A 12,342-nucleotide genomic window follows, 5' to 3' on the forward strand; every position below is an offset into this window, starting at 1 on the left:
CCCCACGATCTCTCTCCTGGTCAGTCACTGACAGCTCAGATCCCATCACTGTATATGAAGTTGGGTTTTTTGCCCCAATGTGCATCACTTTACACTTGCCTACATTGAACTGGATTTGCCAGTTTGTTGCCCACTCACCCAGTTTGGAGAGGTCTTTTTTGAGCTCCTCACAATCCATTGTGGATTTCACTACCCTAAATATTTTAGTGTTGTCTGTAAATCTGGCCACTTTGCTTCTCACCCCAACTTCTAGGTTGTTTATGAACAAGTTAAAGAGCACTGGTCCCAGAACCAATCCCTGGGGGACTACGCTTCCTACCTACCGCCATTGTGAAAACTGTCTATTTATTCCTACTCTCTGTTGCCTGTCCTTCATCCCGTTACCAATCCCCACTTGAACCTGTACCCTTATTCCATGACTGCTAAGTTTACTCAAGAGCCTTTGGTGAACTTTATCAGCAGCTTTTTGGAAGTCCATGTCAACCAGATCACCTTTATCCATATGCCTGTTGACACTCAAAAACTCCAAAAGGTTAGTGAGGCAAGACTTTCCCTTGCAGAAGCCATGCTGGTTCTCTTTCAGCAAAGCCTGTTCAACCCCTGCTAACTTGGCAAAGAGGCACCTTTTAATGTGGTGATTCTCTTTATTTAGCAGGGGGAGAGTAACTGGCCCTTTCCACCCTGCTGGTGTCTATCTTGTGTTTCTTTTTAGATTGTGAGCCCTTTGGGGACAGGGATCCTTCTGATTTATTATTTCTCTGTAAACTGCCCTGATATCGGAGTCACACTGGCTACTTTCCAGGCCTCTGGTACAGAGCCTGATTGTAGGGATAAGTTATATATTTTTGCTAGGAAATCAGCAATTACACATTTGAGCTCCTTCAGAACTCTTGGGTGCCATCTGGCCCTGGCAATTCGTTAATTTTTAGTTTTTCAAGACTAGAACATCCTCGAATTGGCCCAGTTCTTTAGCCTCTAAACTTGAAAAGCTCAATAACGGAGAGGGTTTATGGTCAGTATCCTCTGCCATGAAGACAGATGCAAAGAACTCATTCAGCTTCTCTGCAATCTCCTTATTCTTCTTACTAATCTCTTTCACACTCTCGTCATCTAAAGGGCCAACTGCCTCCCTGGCAGATTTTCTACTTCTGATATATTTAAAGTTTGTTATTCCCCTTGACACATCTAGCTCAAAATCTCTCTTTGGATCCCTTATTGTTTCCATGCATTTCTTTTGCCAGAGTTTGTTCCTGTTCTCTTTCTTTGGGCAGGACTTTTTCCGAAGGAAGTCTTCTTCCCTTTTATAGCTTCCCCGACTCTACTTGTTAGCCACACTGGCATCCCACTGGACTTGGTGGTACCTTTCCTCCTTCTTGGTATACATTCCAACTGTGGTTCTAGCACTCTGGTTTTAAATAAGTTCCATGCTTTCTGGAGTGATTTGACCCTCCTGACTTTCCCTTTCAACTTCTTTCTTACCAGTCCCCTCATTTTTGAGAAGTTTCCTCTTCTGAAGTCCAACGCACCTGTGTTGGACTTCCTTGGCAATTGTCCACTTGCATACTGTATATGCTGAATTGGATCACACTATGGTCACTGCTACCCAATAATTCTGCAACTCTGACATCTTGCACCAGGTCCTGGGCATCACTCAGGATTAAATCCAAAGTCACCATCTCTCTGGTTGGTTCTGCGATGTCAATTTTGCTATACATGCTGCTATACTAACTTAAACATTTACCCTTGTAGATGATTAAGAGAGTGTGTATTACCAGATCTGCCCCAGAGTATGAGAATAACACCCAAATGGCATAGCAGATGTTTATCATCACTGGATGCTTAACCTCTTATACACTGTTGCATCCGTAGCAGCAGATTTTGATTCCTTTTAGGTCTGTCTCTGCTTCATTAAGAATGTGCTCTGGTGAACTACAGGCAGTATTCAAGAAGTGAAGATCTACTACCAACTTTTATCTTGCCATGTATGCATCTAGTGGGAAACCTCTGTTAAATAGGTGTACATGCCCAGCAAAATAGACACATGCATTTCTTATACACTGTGACACAAACCTACAAAGGAAACTCTGCAGATGAAATAGACTGAAGTGCTAAGCAACTGAAATGTAGCATGATTAATGCTGAAGGTGATGCAATTTGATTTTAAAGCAGACAGAAGCAAGTATATAGAATATTCAGACAAAATATTTCTGCAGATCTTTACAGGGATTGTAACTATTTTTGGTTTATATATAATACCTGATTGGAGCTGTAGCTCAAATTGCACAGCTCTGCTATAGATTAAATGGAGAACTATGTACATCAGTGTGCTTCCCACCTTTCACACACTCTAAAAATAAGATTACCCTTTAAGCTGTATTTAGGAAGGTCGGCATTCTACTATCTGTCCAAATGTAAACATGGCTGGCTTCACTAAGGATATATTCACATCTTATCAAACAGTAACGATTTGCTCTAGAAAGTGAAGCACTTCTGCATTAGTGCACGGTGGGGAGGTTGCAAATCGTTCATTTTGGTTTATCTGCAACACCTAATTACGTACTGCATATGTTGCTGCTGTTTTGAGAGGATAGCTGTGATTCATGGGGTAAGTTTCAGAAGCAACATCAAATATGTAAACAACATTTTCCAGATGTTGACACAATTTTGCCTGAAGTTTCACAAAACTCAAAATATTGACAAATTATTTTGAGTTTAAATATAAAGTATTGTAGCAGACAGCCTGTTTAACGTAGTACATAAAGTTATACAAGAGTATGTTTCCTATCAAAGATGCATGAACAAATGAAGTTAACGGGAGCAGTTCTTGTTCAATGTTACAGTTTGCAATATGCAGTTAGCTATAAACACCTTTAAGTTATTAAAAATTGCTTAGGCCTCAGTTGATGTGATCAGTGTCAAAAAGAAAAAGCTTATCCTTCCTAGCATTATTTTAAAGCTTTTGAAATCTTAAAACATACAACAAATACAATGGTATATTTTAGAGTCAGGAAGCAGTTACATCTGAGCAAAGCTTCAATTTTTGATGTCCAGATGAAGGAATTCACCAGGAAAGGCATTACCCAGGACGAGTCAGAAGAATCATGAAATTTATTCCTGAACATGGCAACTGTCTGCATCTCAAAAGGCCTCAAGAGCCATAGTTTGCTTCATCGAATGCCTTCCTAGCCCGCTTCAGTTCTTCATTCATTGTCAACAAGTCTTTGACCCGAGCAAATTTCCGTGGATCTTTACGGATCAAGAAGACAATATCTTCAACCTGTACCCGACCTTGTCGTCCAATTGACATTGCTTTGTGGGTCTATTAGAAACAAAATCCATTGGAACAAAGATTGGAAAAAGCATGCTTTTCTTCTGTCCTACAGAAGAGTTGAAATAAACTGCAATCCATAACTTACTCTGAACTTTGGTTACAGATTGCAGTTTATTATTTCAAGTAAGTAGGTTAGAAATAAACCAAGATCAGTTGGTGTGTTCATCATGGCGGACTTCAGTTTATTATAATTAAATTGGAAGCAGACACTCACACTTCCTAAATTCCAAGGCACATGTTCAACTGCATTCTCCTTTAGTTTCCCATAAGATCAAGATAGTCACTTTCCTTCAAAGTTCCCATAGTCACTTTCCTTCAAAGTTCCCACTACTTCAACTTCACTATTGTGTTAACTAATTCAAGTGCTTAGGGTAGATGTCACTGTGCGAATATGATGGCATGTTTTGTGGTCTTGCATTTTTTGTTGCAGCAATAGGATATGGTATAGCAGACAAATATAGGAGAGCAGAAGTTTAGAATTTTTAATGCAAGCATTGGAGAAGTCACCAAATTGTAATGTCTTTGACAAATCAGCCACGTGTGTTGCAGTGGGCAAGGGAGCTGGTTTCATTAATGGCTCCTTAGATTCAAATATTTCTCAGCTATGAAATATTGATCTGTTTAGTATAAAAGCCAGTTGAAATACTGCAAATGGTATAGTCCTCTCCCAAGACTGCACTACCTGCACATGGAGAACTTGCACACTGGGACACAAGTTTGCCTGACAAAACTTTCCAGCTTAGAAATATTCTGCTTTAGGGGTGTTTTCAAATAAATGATTGCCTAGATATATTCTGAAAGGGGTGCAGAAGCAGAAGCAGAAGAGAACTACCATATTCCTGCCTGAATCTCCTCTCAGGCAGCTCCCTGTACCTTGTAATTAATTGTGATGAAACAGCACAAGAACAAACAACAGACTCAACTCAGTGAACTGATCAACAGCTGCCTTTTGTATAAGCCTTCTCTTTAGAGTTCTGGACTTTAGGTACCATACAAACTGCAGCACAGGAAAAGAGAGAGGAGAGCTGGTCTTGTGGTAGCAAGCATGACTTGTCCCCATAGCTAAGCAGGGTCTGCCCTGGTTGCATCTGAATGGGAGACTTGATGTGTGAGCACTGCGAGATATTCCCCTCAGGGGATGAAGCCACTCTGGGAAGAGCAGAAGGTTTCAAGTTCCCTCCCTGGCTTCTCCAAGATATGGCTGAGAGAGATTCCTGCCTGCAACCTTGGAGAAGCCACTGCCAGTCTGTGAGGACAATACTGAGCTAGATAGACCAATGGTCTGACTCAGTATATGGCAGTTTCCTATGTTCCTAGAGTCCAAATCTCATCTACACGCCTCACCCAATCTGTGATCATGTGCAAGCATACCAGTGGAACTTACCATTTCTGTGATGAATTCTATGACCAGGTCTTCAAGAATATCCACTGACTCTGTGTAGGGGTTCTGGTCATCTCCAAATCCATACATCATGCATCTCACTGCGGAGCCAAAAAACCTTACATAAGAAGAGCCGTGCTGGATCAGGCCCATGGCCCATCTAGTCCAGGATCCTGTTTCACACAGTGGCCCACCAGATGCCACTTGAAGCCTACAGGCAGGAGTTGAGGGCATGGCCTCCCTTCTGCTGTTACTCCCCTGCAACTGGTACTCAGAGGCATCCTGCCTTTGAGGCTGGAGGTGGCCTATAGCCCTCTGACTCGTAGCCGATGATAGACCTCTCCTCCATGAAGTTATCCAAACCCCTCAAAGCCATCCCGGTTGTTGGCTGTCACCACATCTTGTGGCAAAGTGTGATACGAAATGCAAATAACCTGTGTGGAAGATTTATGAACTGTTCACTGACTGCTTCCTAAGTGAAACTAAACAGTCTTATTTTCCCAAACTGTTCAAGCAGGCAGAAGCCAGCATGCCCGTGTAAGCTTTTAAACTGGTTTCCAGAAGAACTGGTCTAAAGATCATACACTGGTGAAGTATATTTTGACTGTTGTAGGGCCCTTAGGTTGAAACATCAGCAGCCACTAGGGGTGTGCACGGTACCGCCACACTGCGGTCCGGCACTGGGGTGGGGGGGTCGCTTTAAGAGCGGCGGGAGGGTTTACTTACCCCTCCCGCCGCTTTCCGCTGTGGCGCCGTAAATGCTAGGGTAATTGGGGCGGCAGGATACCTCCCTGCCGCCCCTTCCCCGCTGCTGCTCTGCAGAAACTCCCAGTAATGCTTTGCACACACGCACGTCGTGTGTGCAAAGCATTACTGGGAGTTTTTGCAGAGCAGCAGCGGGGAAGGGGCGGCAGGGAGGTATCCTGCCGCCCCAATTACTCTAGCATTTACGGCACCACAGCGGAAAGCGGCAGGAGGGGTAAGTAAACCCTCCCGCCGCTCTTAAAGCGACCCCCCACCCCCAATCCGAACCACCCAGGTCCAGACCGGTCTGGAGGCCTTTTCAATGGCCTCCGGTAGTGATGTGCACGGTCCGGAGAAGTCCGGACCGGCACCGAAGGGGGGCCTTGTTTTTAGGGCGGGGAGGGCTTGCTTAGCCCTCCCGCCTCCTTGCCCCCGCCAGCGCCCGTATTTAACAGTATAGGGGCACTGGAAACCAGCCGCCCCCCCGCTGCCGCGGCGGCGGCGGCGAAAGAACTCCCAATTGTACTGCCAGCCCTCCCGCCCTCCCTCCCAGCTAGCTGCCCGCCCGCCCGCTCACCCGCTCACCGCTCACCCGATAGGAAACGAGAGGAGCTCTGGCACAGAGCTCCTCTCGTTTGGAAGGCCTCCGGCATAATGGTGTTTGGCGCGCGGGCACATGCGCCCGCCGCAAAGCACGCCGTTCGCCGGAGGCCCGGTCTACCCGCCGGGAAAGGGCCGGGTAGACCGGGCCTCCGATCGCTGGGTAGACCGGGCCTCCGCGCGCGCGCAAAACACCATTATGCCAGAGGCCTTCCAAACGAGAGGAGCTCTGTGCCGGAGCTCCTCTCGTTTCCTATCGGGTGAGCGGTGAGCAGGTGAGCGGGCGGGCGGGCAGCTAGCTGGGAGGGAGGGCGGGAGGGCTGGCAGTACAATTGGGAGTTCTTTCGCCGCCGCGGCAGCGGGGGGGCGGCTGATTTCCAGCGCCCCTATACTGGAAAATACGGGCGCTGGCGGGGGCAAGGAGGCGGGAGGGCTAAGCAAGCCCTCCCGCCCTTAAAGGCATACCCCCCACCCAGACCCGAACCAGGCAGGGCCGGACCGGTCCGGCAGTTCGGCCATTCTTTGGAATGGCCGCCGGACCGGTTCGGACACACTACTAGCCTCCGGACCGGTCCGGGCCCATCCCTAGCAGCCACCATAGTGCTGGTAATTATATGTATACTTTTAATGACAATACTTGATGGCCAGTTATTTTTAGTGGAACTGAAATGCTAACACTTTGAAAAAGAATGCCATGTTACACAAATGGAAAGCTATTTGACTGACTCCATACCCCAAATGGGTATGGAGCGAATAGGACTCTGTTTTGCCCAAGTTAAGTTTAAGGAAGCTCATATTCTTCTGCATATGTAAGCCTCAGTATAGTTGGACATTATCCATATTAGCAAATATGGAAATATGGAAATTCTGCTGCAGAATGCCATTCTCTTTAACTCTCACCAGTTTTAAGCATTTTCCCATATTTAAAATGCTTTTCAATTGTGATCTGGTGGCCAGTATAAAGGGAAAGTTTCAATATTTGTAAGGGAAAGAGGTTAACATGTTGCTAAAAAGCTTTTAGGGCAAGCAGGTTCAGTATTGGGAGCAGGGCTGGTGGCAGATGAGGTCACACTTCCCCCTCTGCGTGTATGTTTCAAGTATGGGGCAGGATAGTCTGAAAAGGGCTATAGTAATGCTAACATTCAAAAAGCTTATAATGGGGGTGAGGGGAAGTGGGGTTTTTTTGAAAGGGGAGGAAAGTGAAGTGAATAGACTTCATAGCAGGAACTTACATTCTTTGGAGAACAGTCTCTTCCTTTTGCCCTGTCCACCATCTGGGCCTCCTCCAGCCTCCTCAGTGTCTTCTTCAAACTAGGAGATCAACACCAAGGACAAAGATGAAATGGCAGTGTACAGCAAGACTAAACTAAATGAGATTACCAAACCATAAGAACAAAAGCACAACAAAATCCCCAGAAAGCTCTGAAATACTGACCAATTCTGAGTTTTCCAGACATCCTAACACCTGAGAGGTGAGCAGGTAGGTTAAATGAAGCCACTTCATTTGCACAATAAACCTCATTTTTCCTCTCCTCCACATTCAGATCCTCCCCTCTCCACAGCATACTCAGCACTGCTCTTGTCCCTCTACAACTGGGTTTAATTTAAATCATGGCTCAGTTCCAGAACTTGGTAATATCAGGGATCAACCCAAAATTGAGAAGAAACAGAGGGGCAAGGGCTTTGAGGCAGTGCCAAGAACCACCTCTACTGCCAAATACCCACACAGATGTAAGGTCCTCAGTGGCAAACTATAGATGAGTTCCTTAGGAGAACAGCCTGTATTGTTGCTGTCACTCTGTAAAGTCCCATGCATAATGGTATTATCTCATTAGTAAAATAATAATAAATTTATTTCTTTGTCACATATACTGCCCTATATAAAATCTCACGGCAGTTTACTATTTATTTATCTATCTATCAAATTTGTAGATCATCCCAATCTTCCATCTCTGGGTAATTTACAACAGCATAAAACAAATTAAGGAAAAAATGAAAACCTTAAAACAATTTAAAACTACAGTCAAGTTAAAAAGCTTGGGTGGGGGAAAAAAAGAGTATTTAAGGACTTTTAAAAAGTTGTCAGAGATGGGGAGGCTCTTATTTCAGCAGGGAGCACCTTATTTCCAGAGTCTCGGGGCAGCAACAGAGAAGGTCCATCCCTGTGTAGCTACCAGATGAGCTGGTGGCAAAAACAGACAAACCTCTCAGGATGATCTCAATGGGCGATGGGGCTCATGTGAAGATGTTCTCTTAAATACCCCAGGACTAAGCTGTTTAGGGTTTTATAGGTTATAACCAGCACCTTGTATTTTGTCTAGAAATTTATTGGTAGCTAGTGTTGTTCCTTCAGTACAGCAGTAATATGGTCTCTCCAAGGTGACCAGAGACCAACCTGGCTGCCATATTTTGTACCAACTGCAGTTTCCGGACTACATACAAAGGCAGCCTCACACACAGCGCATTGCAGTAGTCAAGTCTGGAGGTTGTTGTTATTTATTCAATTTCTATGCCACCCTTCCAAAAATGGCTCAGGGCGGTTTACACAGAGAAATAATAAATAAATAAGATGGAACCCTGTCCCCCAAAGGGCTCACAATCTAAAAAAGGTTACCAGCATATGTACCACTGTTCTGAGGTTGTTTATCTCAAGAAACTGACACAGCTGGCATATCAGCTGGAGCTGATAGAAAGTACCTCAGGCCTCTGACTCAACCTGGGACACCAGGGAGAGGTTTGGATCCAGAAGCACTCTCAGACTGTGTACCTGTTCCTCCTGGGGGAGTGTGACCCCATCCAGAACTGGCAGATCAAAACAGTCTCTGGAATTCCTACCCCACACAATAAGTACCTCCGTCTTATTTGTATTCAGTCTCAATTTGTTATCCCTCATGTAGCCCATCACTGCCTCCAGGCAGGCATTTAGGGAGGTTAGCCTTCGCCTCATGATGCGAAGAAATTGACATGGAGAAATAGATTTGGGTGTCATCAACATACTGATAAGACCCTGCACCAAATCTCCTTATATCTCTCAGCAGTTTCATGTAGATGTTAAAAAGCACTGGAGACAGTATGGAGCCCTGGGGGACATAAATCATCATAAACTAAAAGCCTGATCAATCAGGGGTGTTTTAGAAGTCAATTAAAAACATATGTTTTAACAACAACAATAGAAAGTAGGGTTTTCACATCCATAGGGGACCATTTTGGAGTCTATTTCTTTTTTTATTCTAAGGCTTCAGGTGCTGGGTCTGAACCTACCTCAGTACATTGCAATTATCATTCAGAGTGTTTATATTTATACCCCGTACTTCTAGCTCAAAAGCTGACCCACCCAAGCAGCATTTAGAAAGACCCAACCCATCCTGATGCGTTTCAAAACCCATTCGGAATGGCAAGTCTTTCGGGAATGGCCATGGAAATGCATTGGTCCCCAATAAAAGGCACTCCAAGGGGCATTCGGAAACTCAGTGCATTCCCACGGCCCTTCGAAAGGAACGGACGCGTGTCAATAATCATTCTCTAACACTGGTTTTAGTATGCCTCGGTTCTGAATAGGCTACCCCAGCACCAATCTTGCTGCACAATCCTATGCATATTTTCGCAGGTTCCACTGCTTTCAACGGGGCTTATTCCCTAGTAAGTGTGGACAGGACTGCAGCCTTGGTCTTGCAAACCCGACAGCTAGGACACAGTCCAGGCCGCTCCGGAATCGCCCACTGCACAAGGCCACCCTCTCGCTAGTTGGCATCCATTCAGCCTGCTCCTTCACTTACAGGCGGGTCCTCCTCCTCGTCTGCCATGGTCGCTGCGACAACGTCGTCCGCTTCTCCGACGAGTCCCGCGCCCTTCCCGTACCAGAGACCCCCAGTTTCTGTTTTCTATCTCTGTTTAGGCATTTCGCTCAGTCCTTCTGGGCATGCTCACTTCGTCAAGAATGCTTCCTAAGAGCAAGTGAAGCAATGTGCCCTTACTTTGCCCTTTTCCGGCGCTTTCATTAGACGCACAAAGGGAGGAAAGGCGATTAAGGACTACTGAGCATGCTCAATGGGAATAAGCGATTGCGAAAATGCGAAGCATTCAGATTTCAGAAACGTAAGCGGCCGTCAGGGAGCTGCTATTGCTGCTCTAGGACTAGCATTACCCATTGGCAATTGATTATTAATTATAAATCATTATTACTACTACTATTAATTATTATGAACTGCTTTTCAGTAAAAAGTTATCAAAGCGGTTTAATTCCCAACTGCTCAATCTGTATATTTGTAAGCAAGCAAAGACTGCAAAAACACTATAAATCAGTTTATAGATGGAGAAACCACCACCACTATCTGTCCCAGTAGCCCTGGCCCAGGGCCCCTGGGTGCCTCCTGAAATCAGTGTCTGGCAACTAGGGAGAGAAATCAAGTTGTGTGTGACTGTGGCTCTTACACTTCATTTTAAAAACCTGTTACAAACAGCAAACCTTTGAGCTCTGCTACCATGTCCGAAATCTTTTTCTCTCTGCTTAAAATTCAGGCTAATTCTTCTAAAGTCTTCTGTTGAGAGAAGTTAAAAGTTTGCTGCTCGCAACTTTATGTCATTTTGGTTGGTCGTAATAAAGGTATTATCACACTGGTTTTGGTTTGGTTTACACAGGTATCTACAATATCAAAAATAATCACAACTTAGTATCTCTACTACTATTCCCTCACCTGACCCCGTAAAAGACTGCTTTGGAAGTTGCTACCATTTGAGGGAATTGGGAAGCAGAACAATCCCATGATGGCCTTATGGTGTGTTTTTTTGGTTAATCCATTCCTTGACCCAGGCCAGCTTTTGAATGGGGCTTTTGTTGCTTGCATTCCAATTCTGGAGTAGAGTTGAGCCTAACAGCCAGCAGCAAGAGCACTGAAAAGAAGTCTGCACTAGGGATGTACACATAACTGGGTGGAAGAAGTTTGAAGGCAAGGGGGTGACTTTCAGTGTGGGGGAGGGAACACCCCTCCCTACGCTTTCCCCTCACTGGCACTCCATTTGGTAAGGGACTGTCGTACCTCCCTGCTGCCCCGTTGCCTCCTCTGTCCCAACGTCACTGGAAAGAATAAAATTTTATTCTTTATTAGGATTTATGTTTTAAATTTTAGTATAATGTTTTATTTAAATAATAGCAGACAGCTACAAGATAAGTTTTCCTCTTATAGTGCTTCATCATTTTTTGAACTTTCTATTAAACCTTGTATTTGAAATTATGTGATTGATATAAGGGTGATTAAAATGCAGGATAGGTATCCAGATATTGTCTCCTCTTGCGAATAGGAAGACAGTGAATTCAACACTTCCAAATCCAGTGTAATGGTATCCCTTATGTCTGGAAGTATGCACCTCTCCAGATATTTTAAAAAAAATGTTTGGAAGATACATCAGCTAAGTTATTCTAGCCATTAAAAAGGAACTTACAACCTGATTTTATGCATGCTTAAGATCACCGAAAGCATAAAGCAAGGGTACACCATGGGTGAAATCCCATGCACACATTCTTGGATTTTAATTTCAAGTAACTACACAGAACCAGGCAGCTCAGGTGATTGTAGGGAGGACTGGGACGCCTCTATGTGCAGTAAAGATAGGAAACAGGATTACTGAGGTTTGTCTAAATTCATTTACTTACTGTAAGCAAAAAGAAAAAAAACCTGAAGTGGAACCAAGTGGCCTGCAGAGTCCACAGGCATCAGAATCTGACAAGCATCTTCAAGGATTTCTGGGAATCCCTGTCCAAACTCAAGAAGCCACATAAATCATGTTAGAAAGAGTCAGGTTCCTACAGTTCCATTAGCAACCTCAACTAGCAGTGACTTACAGGTGAAACTCGAAAAATTAGAATATCGTGCAAAAGTTCATTAATTTCAGTAATGCAAATTAAAAGGTGAAACTGATATATGAGACAGACGCATTACATGCAAAGCGAGATAAGTCAAGCCTTAATTTGTTATAATTGTGATGATCATGGCGTACAGCTCATGAGAACCCCAAATCCACAATCCCAGAAAATTAGAATATTACACGAAACCAATAAAACAAGGATTGTAAATAGAACAATATCGGACCTCTGAAAAGTATAAGCATGCATATGTATTCAGTACTTGGTTTGGGCCCCTTTTGTAGCAATTACTGGCTCAATGCAGCGTGGCATGGATGCTATCAGCCTGTGGCTGAGGTGTTATGGAAGACCAGGATGCTTCATTAGCGGCCTTCAGCTCTTCTGCATTGTTTGGTCTCATGTCTCTCATCCTTCTCTTGGCAATGC

The 12,342-nt window shown here is 44.5% G+C and overlaps 1 protein-coding gene across 1 annotated transcript; it reads right to left on the reverse strand.

Moving 5' to 3' along the window:
- Positions 1-1,950: 1,950 nt before the first annotated feature.
- TAF13 (TATA-box binding protein associated factor 13) lies at positions 1,951-10,036 on the reverse strand. The gene is made up of 4 exons (XM_053306313.1): positions 9,833-10,036; positions 7,289-7,367; positions 4,716-4,813; positions 1,951-3,319 (listed from the first exon to the last, which is right to left on the reverse strand). The coding sequence occupies exons 1-4, from the start codon at positions 9,857-9,859 to the stop codon at positions 3,149-3,151; spliced, it is 375 nt and encodes a 124-aa protein (XP_053162288.1). The 5' UTR covers positions 9,860-10,036; the 3' UTR covers positions 1,951-3,148.
- Between the last annotated feature and the right edge of the window lie 2,306 nt (positions 10,037-12,342).

The sequence above is a fragment of the Hemicordylus capensis genome, chromosome 3 (genome assembly GCF_027244095.1).
Source record: "Hemicordylus capensis ecotype Gifberg chromosome 3, rHemCap1.1.pri, whole genome shotgun sequence".
NCBI classification, from domain to species: Eukaryota; Metazoa; Chordata; class Lepidosauria; order Squamata; family Cordylidae; genus Hemicordylus; species Hemicordylus capensis.

Excerpts from the sequence above, each read along its gene's own strand:
- TAF13 (XM_053306313.1), bottom strand. The coding sequence starts at position 9,859 with ATGGCAGACGAGGAGGAGGACCCGCCT. Across the intron at positions 7,368-9,832 it reads ACGAGGAGGAGGACCCGCCT|TTTGAAGAAGACACTGAGGA; the intron begins GTAAGTGAAGGA and ends TTGATCTCCTAG. Across the intron at positions 4,814-7,288 it reads GAGACTGTTCTCCAAAGAAT|TGAGATGCATGATGTATGGA; the intron begins GTAAGTTCCTGC and ends TTGGCTCCGCAG.